Source organism: Thermobia domestica, chromosome 8 (genome assembly GCF_964235325.1).
Source record: "Thermobia domestica chromosome 8, izTheDome1.hap1.1, whole genome shotgun sequence".
In the NCBI taxonomy this organism is placed as follows: domain Eukaryota; kingdom Metazoa; phylum Arthropoda; class Insecta; order Zygentoma; family Lepismatidae; genus Thermobia; species Thermobia domestica.
Window position 1 is genome coordinate 252,639,998 of NC_137461.1, and position 19,283 is coordinate 252,659,280.

At 35.6% G+C, this 19,283-nt stretch overlaps 1 protein-coding gene across 1 annotated transcript in view; it reads right to left on the reverse strand.

Moving 5' to 3' along the window:
* Positions 1-19,283, reverse strand: part of LOC145693547 (retinal guanylyl cyclase 2) — a 980,145-nt gene that overhangs the window by 26,994 nt on the left and 933,868 nt on the right. The window contains exons 18-20 of the mRNA XM_081769634.1: positions 18,451-18,622; positions 12,414-12,506; positions 10,464-10,641 (exon numbers count right to left, since the gene is read on the reverse strand). Of these exons, the coding sequence (XP_081625760.1) occupies positions 10,464-10,641; positions 12,414-12,506; positions 18,451-18,622 (443 nt within the window). The remainder of the gene's footprint in view (positions 1-10,463; positions 10,642-12,413; positions 12,507-18,450; positions 18,623-19,283) is intronic.

The window sequence follows — 19,283 nt, forward strand, 5'->3', positions numbered from 1 at the left end:
TGTAGCTTTTCTTGTAAGATATGACGTTGTTTTTAATCCCCGATTCTAGATATCTGCTTCGACTCGACGAATCCCTGCCACTAGTGGCACACTAGCGGCAATCCTTCGACGCGTCGCTTTATTGACGATCGCCATTTACCAGCAAGTGGGCCACTAGGTGTTGGCGACGTTTACGGCATGGAGAAGCTAATAAACAAACAAACCAATAAATAAATCTAAAACCTTATAAAAATGTTTTCCCAAAATTTACATCTAGCAAAATCATTTGTTGGTATTCCAGAACTGCAAATTCACCTGTATTCATAATTTACTTCTATCGTAGTTTTGATATGAGAATGATGTGTCTGAAACTGTAACAAAGGTCATTAAGACTTTTTTCTTTTGCTTTAGTCAGATTTAGCAGTTTTACTTAGCAGTTAGTCAATTTGGATCTGTGATTTTAGAGTTTTAGAGATTTCCTTAAATTTTTCATTTTTACAACAGTTGGCAACTAACACCATTAACGTATCTCTTTCAATATTTCCATAGGCAATGGCTTGGTCACTCCCAGTATATTTCATAGAATGAACTACGGTGTCTTACTCCATTAATCCGAACTACATTTAATATCCAACAACTCTGTACATTTTCTCTTAAATCGGCAAACTTTTTACTAGGTTAAAACTGAGTATTTTCTATTTTCTTCCTTTCTTGCTAAAACGAAAGTGTTCTTTAGACAACCTGAAATGATGACTCTATATTACATTATGTTGCATAGGGCATTTTATGTAGCATATCATTTGACAGTTGGACACTTTCTTCGTATATTGAAAGCAACAGGGATTAAGTCCTTCTACACTTACATGAGAAGTAAACGAACTCTTTTTAATTCGTGGAATTGTGCCAATGCACTAGGTCCAGAGAGTTTTTAATTTAAGATTATTATTATTATTATTATTATTATTATTATTATTATTATTATTATTATTATTATTATTATTATTATTATTATTATTATTTTATTGACTTAGGTTTTCCTGAATATTAAGCAATATTTCACAAAAAGCTGGTATTTTTAAACAAATGTGTTCGATATCAAGTTTTCATAAAGTAGTCACTCTTTCCTATAAATAATTTCAGAGGGGCCGCGGTGGCTCAGTGATAAAGCGTTCACCTTTGGTGCATGAGATCCTTGGTTCGACCCCAGCTCGCACCAAGTGAATTTTGTGGTGGACAAACACCATGTGCATGGGTTTTCTCGGGGTTCTCCCGTTTTCTCCCACTTTCTTCATTCCACCATTTCATTCATTTCTCATCATCACCGTGTCCTTTAGCCTAGTCGGTATAACCGTGGGTCGTAAAACTTAAAGATTTGATCTCAAATAATTCCAACCCAAACAGTTGCAGGAAGTATGTCATTTCGAATAAAACAAACTACTCTATAAAATTCTGAGTATTATTATTTTTTAAATATACAATTCTAGTGGACCTTATTTCTAAATCGAAGGGTAAGAAGACTAAATTCACTCTTATTATTATAGATTAATTTCAATTGAAGCAGTTAAAATAGTTGGGGAAAAATTAGAAAGCCATACCCTATATTCCAGTGTGCCACAACCGGATAACAGGCACACTGGCGTGCCCAGCAAATTACAAGAATATTTGTCGAGTTTATTTTATTTATTATTATCAACGATTCTCCCATGGATCAGCTGTCTGTATACAGTTAAACAAACAAGTATCACGTTGAGGGAATGAGTGTAATTATTTACTTTAATAGTAATAGAAAGGTATATTTTCTTGTATTTTCTACCGGGAATAACTGCATCCGGTCTAGAAAGCTGGGGCTAACAACGAAGGAACCCGATGTGCCAAACACACACCACTCTATAGTCATGAGTGCCACAAGTCCTTTTCTACGTCTTGGCACCCTAAAGGTTGTTGCCTTCAAAGAGAGAGAGAGAGAAATAACTTAAGTCTATTGCACTTCCATGCTTAAATAAATACATTATGTAAATAGCTGTTTCGTTTTCTGTTTTTATTATTATTATTATTATTATAAATTTTTTAGGAAGTTGACTGCCATATGTATGCACACTGCTCTCCCGTGCAGCGCCTCGTGTATGATTTTCCATACATAAACTATATATTCCAAGTTTGTTGTGTTCGTTCTATAGGTGTGTTTGTAATTAGATGCATATGGCGTAGAAGTCAAAATTTAATGTCCACGCTACGTATATGCAAAACCATAGACAAAGAAATTTATGAACAAAGACATTTATGGCGCTAAAACAAAGGGCAAAAATAAAGAATTACTGGCGGATTGTTGCCCGTTGTGCACAGGTATTAACGGTTAACAGTGTTAAATTTAAACACATAGTTTTAATTAAGCACGAATTTAACTTATAGAGTACAGTGCGGAAAGGCTGAGGAGTTTGCTAGGATCGTTACAATATCGAACCCCGTAAAATGTACTGCAAACCTGTCCGCAAGCCCCCCGTAATGTTCAACAGATGTTGTGTATTAATGCTCATTTCAATGCAAACCTATATAGACCTACGCACTTCAATACTCAACGAAGGTGCAGAGACTATTCATGAGTTCCAGTATTAAACTCTCTCACCCAATGTATTCCCCTAACATGTCTCCCAGCGATTACAATATTTTTTGGTATCTCAATCACTTCCTAGTAGGATAGCTTTAACTAGAGACCACTGATTAACCTGGTATTGGATGTTTCAGTTTCTTACCTTTGGAGTTGACAGTCATGGGTTGGACTTTTACACGCAAATATCTAATATTAACAACGTTTTTTCTAGAATTTCGTAATATTGTATTATTTCTTTGTATTATTCATTAACTTGGTTAGACTTGTTTAAACACTTTTCTCTTTGCACCTATTCCTTAACGTTGGATAAAAATACACTAGCTCTCACCGGGAATCAAATCCAGAACCAATGCACTTGAACCATTTGGCCACAGCAAGGCACATTTAAAAAGAAGTTTCGATTTTCTTAGGAAAATTGTGATTGGGTGTAACATTTAAAAATATATTTAAGAATGGGTACGGATGAAACGCACTGAATTTTCTCGCTCGAATTTCTTAAACTGACTCGTGTTAGGCTGCAGCTATTACTGAAACATTTATTTGGGAAATGCGAATAAAATAATGTGTTTTAGAAAACTTTGTTCGAAGCAACTTACGTCCAAAAGTAAAGTACCCATTCGTCATATTAGAAATAACTTATGCCATACATTAGAATTATTAAGGAGATAATTGTATGTGAACTATGAGCAAAAGCGTCTGAGTACTTTCTGAGAAAATCGTTAAAAAAGTCATCCCCAAGAATAAAATATCCCTTGTATATCTTTTCAGGACAAACGAGTTATGTTATTTATGAAATACGAACAAAATTGCCAGAGTAATTATCGACAAAATCGTAGGGTAAAACTTGCTCCGAAAAGTAATATACCACTTCTAGCTTCTTAGGATGATGGAATTATACCATATCGTTAGATTATTTATGTAACATTTATTTATGAAATATGAACAAAATTGGGTCAGGCGTTAATGGGAAAATCATCGAAGAGTAGGCTAAACTACCTCTTCTGAATGTTTACAGGACGAACGAGTTGTGTCATATTGTCAGGTTATTAATGATACATTTATTTATAAAATGTGATTGAGAAAATTGTTCAAAAAAATGCATCCCATACAGTAAATTACACCTTACGTATTTTTTCAGAGTAATGATTCATACTATATTTCTAAAAATACAAACAAAATCTTTACAGCTGTTTTTGAGACAATTTAATGATTTTAAATTTTCATCCTTCAGTAAACTACCCTTATTTTTAGGTTTCGGAGGATATAGAATTCGAAACGATAGTGTTATAAACACAAATCTCCGGGTGTAGATGAAATTCCGGCTGAGTTAATTTTAGCTGGAGGCGAAAAATTGTGGAACAAGATACACAAACTCATTCTCCTTATATGGAACAAGGAAGAATTGCCACAATAGTGGAAAGAATCAATCATTGTTCCAATTTACTAGAAAGGCGACAAAACTGACTGTAATAATTATCGAGGCATTTCTCTTCTATCAACATCCTATAAAATCCTTTCAAATATTGTTAGCAAGACTGACCCCATACGCAGATGAAATTATTGGAGATTATCAGTGCGGATTTAGACGAAATCGATCAACAATCGACCAAATATTTACCATTCGCCAAATACTCGGAAAAAAGTGGGAATACAATACCCCGGTACATCAATTATTTATTGATTTTAGAAAGGCGTACGACTCGGTTAGGAGAGAAGCATTATACAACGTTCTTACAGAACTTCGAATACCGAGAAAGCTAATTAGATTAATTAAGATATGTTTAAATGAATCCCAAAGTAAAATCCGGGTAGGAAAATTTTTGTCCACGAGCTTTCACGTCGAAAATGGCCTGAAACAAGGAGATGCGTTGTCGCCATTATTATTTAACTTCGTTCTGGAATACGCTATAAGGAAAATCAAAGATAGCAACCAGGGCCTAGAGTTGAACTGCATTCACCAGGTTATGGCATATGCTGATGATGTAAATTTAATAGGGGATGATAGGAGAACAATAGAAAGAAATGCAGAGAGCTTATGAAACTCTTGCAGGGACATGGGTTTAGAAGTAAATGCAGAGAAAACTAAATACATGGAAGTGCGTCGGGATCGGAATACAGCAAATTATGGATGCGTTAAAATATTAAATAATACTTTTGGTAAAGTGGATAGTTTCAAATATCTAGGATCAATATTAAGAGAGGAAAATCATATTCACGAAGAAATTAAATGTCGACTCAAAGCAGGTAATTCGTGTTACTATTCGGTTCAAAATCTCTTGTTGTCGCGAATTCTGTCGAGGAATTTGAAGCTTAAAATATACAAAACGATTATTATGCCTGTTGTTCTGTATGGCTGCGAAACATGGTCACTTACTCTGAGGGAAGAACATAGACTCAAAGTATTTGAGAATAAGATCCTGAGACGAATATTCGGACCCAAGAGGAACGGGAATGGGGAATGGCGGAAACTTCATAACGAGGAACTACACAATTTATATGATCTACCCAACATTGTTAGGGTCGTCAAGTCTAGGAGGCTTAGATGGGCGGGTCATGTAGCTAGAATGGAAGAAAGTAGAAATGCTTTCAAAGTCTTGACTGGAAGACCAATCGGAAAACGACCATTAGGAAGACCTAGGCGCAGATGGGAGGACAATATTAAGATGGATCTCGCAGAGATTGGAATACAAAGTAGAAACTGGATGCAGTTAGCTAAGGATAGAAGTCAGTGGAGAGCTATTGTGAACGCGGCATTGAACCTCCGGGTTCCATAGGCCATATAGTTAGTTAGATTTTTTAAAGTGTTATCAAAACTTCATGTCTAGAATTCGGTCCAGATACGTCGAACAGTATGGCCTCTATTTGAATACATGAAAAAGCGTGACGAACCGACAGACGAAGAGATGGACAGACATCAAAATTACTTTTTCGATATGTGGGGGCGTGAAACTTGAATTCATTGAAATCTCGAATTCGATTTTTATCACTATTACTACAATTTCTTCTTTCGTCGCTCGAACGTGAAAACGAATAGGAATACAACGACACGTAAGGTGATAATTTGTAATTCCCAAAATTTAATGAGTTAAGTTTAATGTGTTGCCGTGCTAGAAAATAAAAGCTTATGCCTGTTTGTTATATCATTTTAATATCAGTTTTTCACGCTACTATATAATGAGAAATATGGTATGATTATCGTTAATATTCATGCTATCTTTTGGAAATATTCGTGTTCCGCATACATAGATCTGTATAATTTAGCTTCGTTCAACGAAAACATTCCTTACACAGACTTATGATTGCATTTTGAAATCGTGTTTTTGTCGTTGTTAGAATTTAGTAAATATAAGCATAACACTCAAATTAGTTTTTGACTTTTACAGAAAATCAAATTTCTGTAAAAAAAAGTCCAAAAGAAAAAAACTGCGGCTGACTTAATCCCCACCCTCCTTGTGCAGTGCATAATAAAACGCAAGTGTTATATAAATTATCCCCTACTCTCATTCGTTGCCGCTAGCGCAAATTATAAATAAAATTTTTAAAAAATCATTCCTATAAATCAAAAAGGCCATCTAATCAAAGTAAATAATTTTAAAAAAATAAAAATTAAAAATAAAGTAATTGTTTTTAAGCACTCAGGTTGTTAAATATATAATTTGCTTGTAGTTTACTTATTGTATATTATTTGTTTAATCATAATACATAATATTCGTAATTTTAATCTCACGTTAAATTCTTAGCCGTAATCGCTCGTAACTTTACAGTGTATTATAAAGATTTATAAATTACTTGTTTTAATTTGTTTTTTTTAATTCATTATCTTTACGGCAAGCACTTTTCTCTTCCCCAATATCTTTTCAGCGACCGGTGAAAACGGGAACTGCTTATATAGTTTATTATGACCTTTCGTGGGTGCTAAGAGCCACAAAGCCAAAGTTTAAAGCAAATGGTTAAAAATATGTCGTCTGTTAGCAATCCAAAATAAATCGTCCTATTCCCAATAAACCCACAAAGGTCGGTCATAATTTCTTGCAATTGTGGATATGAAAAAAAGAGAGAGGGAGAAAGTCAATACTCTAAAAAGAAAAAAAAACACAAGCACACACACACACAGACAAACGATAATTTGACATGAGCTTTTTCCTTTCTTCCTTTTTTTCACGACAACAAGCATCATTCGATGTAACGTCATGTCGATATAACAAGGGGTAAACTTGAGAAGACTGTCAAGGTCGCGTATGTTATTTTTCCTGTTCTTGACACACAAATGCGAAGTGAGTTGTCTGCTGTTCAAGAACGGGCAGGTAACATACAAGATCATAAACTGAAAACAATAACTGTTTCCAATAGTACACGTATTCTAATACTGAATAAATACGTCGATTAAAGGATACTATCAATAAGTTATTTCCTTATTATACTGTTTCGGTTCTTATTAACATCAAAGTTATACACTTCCAATAATGTTTTGTTAAAAAAAATGGGATGGGATAGGATGGGATTCGATGTGGTGTCAAAATAATAAAATAACTACGAGTCCGCCACTCTATCCACCTAACCACAGAGGCTACGTTCTGTTTGTTCTTTTTTCTTAAGAAATAATATTCATCCATGGTGCGTATCGCTTCGAACCTTAACATAAGAGTTTTTCTGTTTAATTCTATATTTTCGTACGACATCTCAGTTACAGAAGCTAATTTATATTTGGCAGGCAATCTACACACTAGGTTTTAACCAATAAATGCAACATTTTAGTCCAGTATCCAGTTCCTTGATCCATCTCCTCGACTCCCCTACTGAATTCCCTCCGCAATCGTGCTGTGCTACTGAAAAAATCCCTAGAAATCATCGTTGCCAGTATACACAAAACCGAGCATAATTTTGTTTTTTGTTTATATTTTTATTATTTTATTATATTTTTTGGAAATATCTCCTTAGATGGATTGCTCTCTATTATCTCCACATACTAATATCTCAATTTTACCCATAAACGTAAGGAAAAAGGAATAAATGCGGAAAATCGTGAGTTACAGTATAAACGCAATTTTTTTTGCGCATGGGAGTACCATTTTATACATACAAACTTTTGTATTCACTATTGTATTTAAGGTATTCAGTAAAATTTCAAAAGAAATAGTGGGAAGAGTAAAGAAGACACTTAAAAATCTGCTGACATTTGCAAATCGATGGTTAAAGCAAAAAGTGTAACCCTATAAATCCCCACAACGTTTTATAGGGGAGTGAAATCCCTCTAAAAATATTATACTTTACGGTAGTATGGATCAAAATAATAATAACTCCCACAGATTATACAGAACAAGTCAAAAGTCATTTACCACTCCTTATGAAATGAAAGTGAGTGTAGACAGCCTCAATTGGTAATTATAGGGACACGCTTGGCCAAGGGGAAACCTTTATGGTTCGTGTCAGATGAACGGCCAACATTTCGCTGTCCATCATTTTGAATCTCGGTCAAAATGTTTAAACGGGAAGATGATGATGGGATATATTATGAAACAGGGCTAGAATTTTAAGAGAAACTCAATGGTGTAATCATATTTAACATAACTATAATAACTATAAAGTTATAATCACATGAAACTCAAATCAACTCTTACAAAATGTGTTCAATAGAGTGGTCGTGTTGCACTATGTATGTTTGCAGAAATGTGACATGTCTCCCAAGCTGTCTATGAATACGGAGCAATGTTTCAGCTGCGATTTATGAACATGCATCCTGTATTCGTTGCTCCAAATAATCCAGATCGCCCACAGGTAAAAGTCCAATGGTGACAAATCCGGTGATCTGGCAGTCAATTCCAATTTGCCCCGTCGACGGAACGCACCAATGTACTGCTTTAAACCTATAAGGCTGAAACCTTAAGAGGGAGCAGAGTGGATATATCTAATATGGAATCAGAGATTCGATTTAACATTGATTTTCTTACGGAGTTTCGGATTATTAAAATAGAAAATTACAACTTTAATAGGCCAATGTAGCTTCCACTGGCCTATTAAAGTTCCTAACACTGCATTAACGCACCTGTTATTTACATTAAACTGATGTGTCACCGCTCCCAAAAGTAATTGACTCGAGATATGTAAAGTGTATGAAATGAAATGAAATCTTTGAGTTTTACGTCCCACGCTTATGCCGGTTAGGCTAAAGGAGACGGTGATGATGAGTAATGAATGAAATGGTGTAATGAAGAAAGTGGGAGGAAACGGGAGAACCCCGAGAAAACTCACGCACACGGTGTTTGTCCACCACAAGGTTCACTTGACGGGGGCTGGGATCGAACCTGCGACCCCAAGCACCAGAGGTGAACGCTCTACCACTGAGCCACCGCGGCCCCCATGTAAAGTGTAAATGTACTATACCGACAAGCTGAAAGAAGTGATTCCTCATATCAAAATTTAAAAAAAAAAGTTCAGGGAAGGAAAAGTGCGAAGTTTTGGAGGTAGGTCCATGAAAGACATCGATAGACAATATTGCAACACGCGTCAATTCGAACATGAGAAACCGTGGAGTGGCTGTCCATATCAGCGTGAAGGATTATACCATCCAAAAAAATATATTTTAGCAATGTGCAATGAGTGCGCAAAGTACAAGGTGGCCCAAAAGTAGGTATACACCTTGCATTGATCAAGTATAACATTCTAGCATATGGGTTTATTTGCTTCGGCTGTTCCGAGCTTAAGGTATAAGTAAAAAGACATTAAGAACAAATAATAAAGAAACTAAGTCTACCTGATGGATAACAATAAGAAATGATATAAAATGGAATGAGTTGATCAATACTCTACTGTATGCCTACTTTTGAGCCACCCTGTATTTCCTACAGGGCATAATTCTATGACATGCTCCAAACAGAATTCTCTAATATGCTCTGCTTTAAAGATGAGTTCATACTAGGCATAAGGTAAGCCTTGACAATAGTGAACACAAAATGCATCGGTGGAAAGTCAGAAATGTTAGGAACCGCCTGCTTCACGGTTCCTCGTGTTCGGAATTAGGTGTACTGCAATGTGTTGTTTCACGCTTATGCGTGTAAAAACCGTAAAATATACCGTAGTACCTGATAGCAGATTTAATCCCGAACATGAGGAACCGTAGAGCTGGCGGTTCCTAACACTACCAACTTTTCCCCGACGCATTCCGTGTTCACTGCTATCAAGGCTTATGTTTTGCCTACTATGGACCCACTTTTTCAAAGCATATCTGAAAATTTTGTTGGAATCATGTCTTGGAATTATATAGCCTGTGAGGAATCTATTGTGCACTCATTGCACCTACTGAAATATAGATTTTTGGATGGCATATGTGTCCTTGACGCTGATATGAGCCACCATTCCACGGTTTCTCGTGTTCGAAATAACGCATGCCGCAACGTAATTTTCCCACACTTTTGGACGGCTCTGGCTACAAATCTATGCACTTTTTCCCGCAGGTCCATATGGACTTTTTTTCTTATTTTGATATGAGGAATCACATCTTATAGTTTGTCAGTAAGGTTCTATTAACACAATTTATCCCGAAGAGTGTCTATGGTCCATGTTAAATCGAAGTTCTTAATCCGTACTAGATGTCCAAACCCGCGATTATGAAAACGTTCCACTTTGGTTAGTGAAAAGTATGGTCACTTATCTAGAATGTATTGTCTGTCTGGTGACCATATACGTAATAAGGAATACTTTTAAGCATCGTCGATATTTTGCAGGTATGTGTCATTCTTATCGATATTACTCAGAAATTAGATGTTAAGTTTTACTAATGAAAACCAAATAAAATTTTAGTTTAACGCTTATGCCTTTTAGGCTAAAAGAAGCGGAAGTTTCACTAATGCTACAATGACAAGTGACTATGTATACTTACTCCAGTGGCGGGGGTGTAGGAAGCTCTTTGTCGAAGCCATCTTTACTTATTAACCAGAAAGTAGGCATCTTGCCTTTTCCTTTGATATCTGTCTCTCCCCGGTACTCGATATGATAACCTCCAGCTTCATCCAACTTAGCTTTTGTCGCCTCAGACAGATGAATCCGCCATGCAGCACCTGAAAATGATTGTAAATGAAAGTTCATATAATAACAAATTTGCTTACAATAGGAGTAATGTAATACGATTGATTTACTTTCATGTAAAACTTAATAGCATAAACAAAAATGAATATAATATCTTTGTGAACCACACTATACAGTATCATACAACTGGTTAGCTCTAAAGTTGTGCTGAAACTCAAATAAATATACGAATTTAGTTTTAAGAAAAAAAATGCACGGTCATTTCAAATGTTTTCTTATGAGTAAAGTTATGAGTTTTAGGTGTAAAATTTTGATTGCAACGGTGAAAATTTTTTGTAAGAAAAATGCAAAACAAAGTGTAAATTTCAAATGGGAATATTCATAAAAACAGTACCAAAACTAATTACATCATATATAAGGACTCAAAATTCACTCATGTATTAAAATGTCTATCTAAACAAGTGCAGGAACACAGTGTTTTAAGGCCACAAAAAAAAACTTTTAAAACAAACATTTATTCAATGAAATTCATACATAAGTCCGGAAACTAAGAAAAAATACAGGTTTGAACCTGAACTTAGTTTGTTTTCATTTGAAGCGTGACTTGACTTGAGTTCGTTTAAAAGGTGTAATTACTCAACTGTAAGCACTGTATAACACATCACATAGGCCTACAGTACAATGTCCAAGCTAAGTGATGGTCTTGTTGGAAGCTCATAATGTTTGAAGATATTTTTTTTGTTTAATTGTTTGTTCTAATATGTAATCTCAATGTGCAATAATTATGCTCGTAAGCTCTTCCATCTGGTCTAGTGGGTACCGCACATGTCTTTGGTGCACGAGATTTTAGGTTCGATTTCTGGTGGAACCGTAGAACGCGCACTACATAGCGAGTGATTCAGAATACAGATACCACTTTAAACTGTAGATTTTGTCCTACATAGCCTCGCTGCAGACAAAGAATGTAACATTCAAATCAATCAAGTATTTTGCTTCCAAGGGTTAATGAGCTTACTGTTAATTTTTAAAATTGGTATACTATGTTGGTTTGATGCAAAATTTCGTCCTCTTTTTGTGATAAATCTTGAAGAAACAGTCGCTGTCTTAAACATAAGATTAAATCAATAAAGTATGTGATTCCTGTTCGATGGCATCTCTCCTGCACCAGCAGAATCTCGCGCTCATGGAAATTCTGAGGTTTGTGCCGAAAGAACTAAACCAGAACATTTTCAGGTCTTCCAAGAAAATACAGTTTATACTACTTAAGCTGATTGAAGCAATCGAAATAAAAATGGTAATCGGAAGGTGCAAGGTCGGGGGCAGTATGGCAGGGGGACCATAACGTTCCAGTAAAGTGGTAACAGTTTGGGCCTGGTGGCCAAAGACTTGTGTGATCTAGCAAAGTCTTGATGGAACATAAAATCCTTACTGTTGGGAAATTCAGGACTTTCTGGTGGACTCCTCGCTTTAATTAATGGAGTTCTGAACAGTATCTGAATTAATGGTCTGGTTTTCAGTTAACAGCTCATAATAAACGATTCCCTCCAAGTCTCACTCAAGATATAACATAACTTTCTTCGGATGTAAACTGGCTTTTGCACTGGTTGAAGGGAAAATCTCCGCGCTTACACCATGATATTTAACATTCTTCTACACAATCCATTTCTTGTCAGCTGTAACCATCTACTTTAAAAAATGATCTATTATGTTCCGTGTCAATAAAGAAACAAAAGCAGAAATTTGGCCCTCTAGCTCCATAAATGGGAAAGATTTTGCATCCAATATTACATGTTTTGTTGCTTACCTGTAGACTCCATTCTTGAAGCTGTGTTCACTGTGTCTCCAAATAAACAGTACCTCGGCATTGTTAGTCCCACTACACCCGCACAACAAGGACCTTCAACGGAAAACAAATATTATTTATTACAATAATAGTAAGATATATAAGGGCTTCGAAAAAAAAGGGGGGATTTGTTTTGAAGGAAAAACCGAAGCTTTTCCCACATTTTTACCAGGGAAATTTTGAGCTTTCTTGAACGATTCAACTTTAGTGAATAAATCACATCACGTTCCATCTTTCTTTTCTCCGTATAACAAGGAGAAAACGTTTAAAACATTTAAAAAAACATTTAATAACTACATTCTAAAAAAGAAAATACAGTAAAGAACACAACTTTTGAAATGTCTGCCATTTCTGTTCTAGTAAGTAGGCAGCACTGAACGTTACACGATTTTCCTATGTTGTCTTTGTGAATAGCAGTCACGAAGCGCGAATCATAGTTTAAATTTGATGAACTCCGTGATTGTCAACCGCGTTATTTGCTGCTATCTTGGTTTGTGGTGTACATAATGTCCAGGTTCACAACCTTCTCCTACACCACATCACTGAGCGTAAATCAAACTACGAAAGACATTTGGCGGACTAGAAATGAAAAATTGTTGTCAGATTATATATGGTCTATATTATCTTACTTCTAATGGTAACATTGGGCAGCTACGTATTATGAAACATGTGGCAAGCTTTAACGCCAGCGCCGAGAATGTTTCCCGCAGATAATCATGATTGTCTCCAAATATGGCTACGAGGGAAATTAGAGGTACACGCGGGCAAGAACGTGATAGTGAATACTGTCTACTTTCAAGAATCTTGACTGCAACATATACCTCATTTGTATGGAGATAAGAAGAAGCAGGTATGGATTCTGATTGACAAATTGTTCAGTCATATCGCCAGGTCATCCCTCCGTTTTTATCATGGTATGGAGTAGAAATCAGGACATTAGTCTTATTTCATTTAATGACATTCTTTTCCTTAAAAAAAGAAAAGAAAAGCCGAATGGCAGCCCATTTGGACTGTTAAAACGGCCTCACAGACCTAGGAAAAATCTCAAAGGAAGAATGAGATAAAATTCCTATGTCAGTGCTTCAACTTAGTTTGTTGGAGAGGAAAGTGTAATGTCAGGCAATAGTCCATAGACCTAATGTTGGTGATGTGTAATTGGCGGTGACAGCATACATTTTCATAGGCAAAATCCATTTTGAAAATCAGTGAGATATAACTCGATCAATTCCTTGTGTTTCGACTTCTTGTTCTGTAGGAAATTCTGATTGCAGTTTATCAAATTTTTTGACAGCATGTAGAAAAAGCTATCAGTTTCTTAACATTATGTCCGTTTGGGACTTTTAAAATTAAGACATATATTATATATGCAGAATTTAAACCTAAATCTACTTTCCGTAAGAAGATACGTTTAACGCTCTATTTAACTTCCCATTCTGGCATTTTCCGAGTTGGATTAAAGATAATTTTAAAATCTTTTGGCTAGAATAGCCAACTTGGATTGACTTGAAGTTGTTATGAACCAAAGGTAAATTTTCCTCGTGTCGGATAGACGAATATGGCTGATAGTGTGAAGATAAGATTCCATCTTTCCATGGCCTCAACACATACAAGGAAATGATGTAGACAGCACTATATTCAAACTGGCTTTTTACCCCAAAGATTCCCTAGATACATACAAGTACAATCAAAATCGACAGAGACTGGTTGATCTAAGAGTCCTATTTAGACGAGAGTAGAATGAGAAAATAAATTTAGGAATCGAAATGTGGTTATCGAGTTGAAAGGTAGGCACGTTTTCGACTACACCATCGTACTCTATGCCTCATTTTTACACTATGTAACCCCAAGAATGCAGTATTTATCAGCATTCTCTGAGTTTTAAAACATAAAGCGAAAATACAAACTTTAAAGCCGAACATCATCATACGAATACTCATATGTTTTCTCTTATGTGTATAATATTGTATTTGAGTAAGTCTTGGGAAGTAACGTAACGCAAGTAACGCGTTACTTTTTAAGTAACGTTTCCTAGTAACGCGTTACATTTTTCCCAAAGTAACTGTAACGGTAACGCATTACAACTTTTTAAGTAATGTACGTAGTTTGCGTTACTTTTTTCGCGTTACATATCGGATGAGTGACTGCAATATATGTATATTTTTTTTTCGAAAACAAATATTTATTTCCTGTAAGTGAATTTCTCAGAATGAAACAATCAAGCATGAACTACATGACCGACAGTCACAGACACAGAGAAACAAATAAGTTCGTAGCGCCACTTGCTGTTTTTGGAAGAAGACAGCCTCAGGGAAATCACGTGTACAGATTGCAAGAACCTAGAAGATTTTGTCGTAGATTTTGACAGCTCCAAATCAATACATTCAGTGAGTGAACTAGGAGTGCAATGATACCGATAGTCTATTTTACTTAGATTGGTGTTGTTTTTACAAAGATGGAGAACGAAAATATTTTACAGTTCGAACATTTGAAAGAATACTTTTTTCTTAAGAACTGAGGATGATGATGGACAGAATTTAAAAGTAAAGTGTCTGAAGTGCCCCGGCGGAAAATATTTATCAAAACTAGGGTGCCGTAATTAACGATTTACAGTATGGGGTTAATATGAATAAACTGTGTTCTGATGAGCAAGCCTATTTTATTACTAAAAATGGTTTGCTGATGGTATGTAATATTGGAGTTCTTTCAGATCAGTTTGTTTATCCTAGAGTCCCATTGATTATAGAGTTTGAAACTAGCTTTAAAAAGCATGTATCGATTTTAGAGTTACTGGCAAGTTTTGATTCACTCCCACTTCATGTGTTCTCATTTTATTAGTTGTAGTGTAATGTTTCTCTATATTCTGTATTTTTAATTTTACATAAGAACATTGTTATTATTATATAATTGGTTTAGCAGAATAATAATAAGCAACCATTTTTTCTAACGCATAGGGATAAGAACGAGTCAAGCTAAAACTCGACTAGACTCGAATTCAAGTCGAGTTTCGAGTCAAATCAAAGGTAATATCCTCAAGTCGAGTTCCGAACCGATTCAGTTTTTCATATCGAATTTCGAGTCCAGTCGAGTTTGATAAATGGCTCGTTCGTTTTAACTCGTCTTGAAATCATGGCCTGATTACATTGGAAAACGAAAGCCATGAGAAATGTAAGCTAAACAATAATATGGAATACTTTTGGTGTTGCTCACGAGAGGGGACACTGCTCGCATCTCGTCTCATCTCGATAGCGAGACCACAAGAGACTTTTTATAACAAGTTCAGCTCGACTCGGCTCAACTGAGAAGATGGCTCGAGCCGGCTCACTTGGGGTGAACCATCGGCTCGAGCTGGCTTGGTAGGGTTGAGCCTTCTGCTCGGTTCGGCTCAACTGAGCCGAGGGCTCTAGCCGAGTCGGTTGGGTGAGCTGTTGGCTCGGCTCACTTCTCGGTTCGGGTTGATAGTGAATGAGGTGTGAGCCGAGCTGCTCGAGTCATTGACAATTCTAAACCCGGACCGAGCAGTTTTGAAGATATTTGGCCAATGCCCTATAACTTTTCATAGTGTTTGGCTCGAGCCCGAATACTCAACCTAGACCCTCAACCCAAATTCAGAAGCTAGGAACAATGTCCTTGACTCCTAGGCTTCACGACTACCGAGGTTGGCAATCAACTAGTTTTTTAGTATTCAAATACAAACAGCATATCCTTCGTGTTTATATACAGTGTTGTTACTACTAGTACTACTACTACTACTACTAATAATAATATAAGTTGTAGTAGTAGTAGTGTCATTCATAATAATTACACTGTCTATGTAATATACTTGAAGAATGTACTCGAAACTACACACCGAATTTGGCTCGACTCGACTCGAAACTCGACCCCAATTCGAATCGAGTTGGAGGAAATTTTTCGAGCCTAGTTCTCGGTTCGAGCTCAAAGATGTCTGTTTCTAGTCAATATATGAAAATGTTCATATATCAAGTAAAAATTGGTCCTTGCATTTACATAAAGCGATTCAGAACGTGCAATAATAATAATAATAATAATAATAATAATAATAATAATAATAATAATAATAATAATAATAATAATAATAATAATAATAATAATAATAATAGCGGTAGTAATAGTAGTACGGAATATTGAAGTCAATTTTTTCACATTTTTAAAGTTTCGAACCTAAAAGTAACGCGTTAATTTCGAAGTAAAGTAACGGTTACTTTTTTGTTGCAAGTAACGCGCTTTACTAACGCGTTACGTTTTAAGAGAATGTAAAGTAACTTGTAACGCGTTAAATTTTTACAAGTAACTTACCCAACACTGATTTGAGCATTGTATATAACAAATAATAAAAAGGTGGTCCAGAAGTGTGGAAACACCCAAATATATACAATTTTCATTTCAGAAAATTTAAGTGAAGTCAAAAAGGCCGATTTCAAGATTATATCCATGTTCTAAAATTTTCCCTCACCTCTACTACTAACCTAAAGTGCTAAACACAGTAAACAGGATCACACAAAATGTACATTTATAAATGAATGAACTGGAGTTTATAATAAGGTCTAGATGTGTATGCAACCCGTAGCTCTTAAATGTTTTGAGGGTTGCATATTAGCGTTACCCGAAACGTCCATATTTATGATATTTGCTATGTGTATAGCCACTGTTAATATCGCCGTTTCCAGGAGAGATGTTAACGGATTAACTCCATTAACGAACCGGCCGAGATAATCGTTCTAGCCATGTATTGAAAACAAGAATTTAAAAAAAATTCTCTTTCGTTCAACAGTTCGTGTGGAGTAACAGGCGGACGGACATGTCAATGTTACAATCTTATAAGATCCACTAGCGTGATCCTAGTAACATTACAATCTCATAAGATACACTAGCGTGATTCTATTTCTGTAATAACATTACAATCTTATAAGACTCACTAGCCTGATTTTAATAACATTACAATCTTATAAGGCCCACTAGCGTGATCCTAATAACATTACAATCTCATAAGACACACTAACGTGATTTTACTTCTGTAATAACATTACAATCTTATAAGGCCCATTAGCTTGATCTTAACATTATTACAATTTTATAAGGCCCACTAGCGTGATCCTAATAACATTACAATCTTATAAGACCCACTAGTGTGATCCTAATAACATTACAATCTTATAAAGGCGGACTTGTGTGATCCTAATAACATTACAATCTCATAAGACACACTAACGTGATTTTACTTCTGTAATAACATTACAATATTATAAGGTCCATTAGCGTGATCCTAATATTATTACAATTCTATAAGGCCCACTAGCGTGATCCTAATAACATTACAATCTTGTAAGACACACTAACGTGATTCTACTTCTGTAATAACATTACAATCTTATAACGCCCATTAGCGTGATCCTAATATTATTACAATTTTACAAGGCCCACTAGCGTGATTCTAATAACATTACAAACTTGTAAGGCCCACTAACGTGATGTTAATAACATTACAATCTTACAAGACCCACTAGTGTGATTCTAATAACTAACAAATGTCCCCACATGCTACTGTGGACAATATTTTGCGTTATTCTTTCTGAACCTTTCATACAGAATTCGCCCAAACTTCACGTCTTTCACGAAATTCGAACGTATCGTATGGACATCTTACTGAATCACCTCTTCCGCTTTTCTTTCATTCTGTATCAATAATCAGGAAACGTTGATTAATTATTTTAAATGAAAAATCTAAATACTAAATTCCACCGCGCTAACCGTAGATGACGCCGATATATGGACATCTTATAATAATTTCAATCTCCCATCTAGTTTTTCTTTATTGCACGTCGAATTTCCAAAACTCCTTCCATAGTGGTACCTTAAGTCACAAACCCTGTATTGCCCAAATTTCAAATTCTTAGATTAAGCAGTTTCATCTAGGCGTTTGAGCAGTCAGTCCGTTCGTCAGGACTTCTTTCATATAGACAGAATTTATAGATATAAATACCTGTATGAAGTCCTATTCTAAGGCGCAGAGGAGTGTAGGGCAAATGCCTAATTTTGAAACGACCACTCTGATGCAGCAAATCCAATGCCATTGTTGCCACTTGGTCTGCATGGTCAGAGATGCGAACTGGAAGCCCACCTACAACCATATAAGCGTCGCCAATAGTTTCCACCTGATAAAATAAAAAACAATAAAAAAAAATCAAAATTAGCTTCAGATTTTAAACAACCACTTATATGGTATATCACTAATTCGCACTATATATTTTTGTAAATGTGTTTAAACATGGTTAGTTTGCGGTTATATTATTCTTTCATTATCGAAAAAGCAAAAGCAAAAACACGAAACGTTAACGGTGATTGGATACCAATAACGTTTCCGCATTTGATAAAGAAGGTATGTTTTAATTCCTAGTGGGAGCGTAATGGAGCTTTATGGACTAACGAATGGAAGATGTTTTACTCAGGTAATGAGATACGCAATTGTAATAGTGAGGGAGTAATTCTCGGTAAGTACCTAATAAGGAAGGTAATGAGAGTAGAATCCAACAGTAGACGACAATCATAAGGAAGTAGAACTATCGAAGACAGGAAGAGGTGAATGAATAATAGTAATGCGATATTTTAATACTTTTGTGGGGTAAGAGTAGGAAGATAGTATACAAAGAAGTATGATATGGACGAAAGAAATTACACAAGAGAGAACATGTCCCTTGCACAGTTAATTCAATCCTACTTGACAATGTTTGAACTTGCATTAAAACTGCAATGGCTAAGCGGCGATATTCTCATGTCACAGAAAAGGTTACGGAGTAGCTCAATGAAAACGAAGGT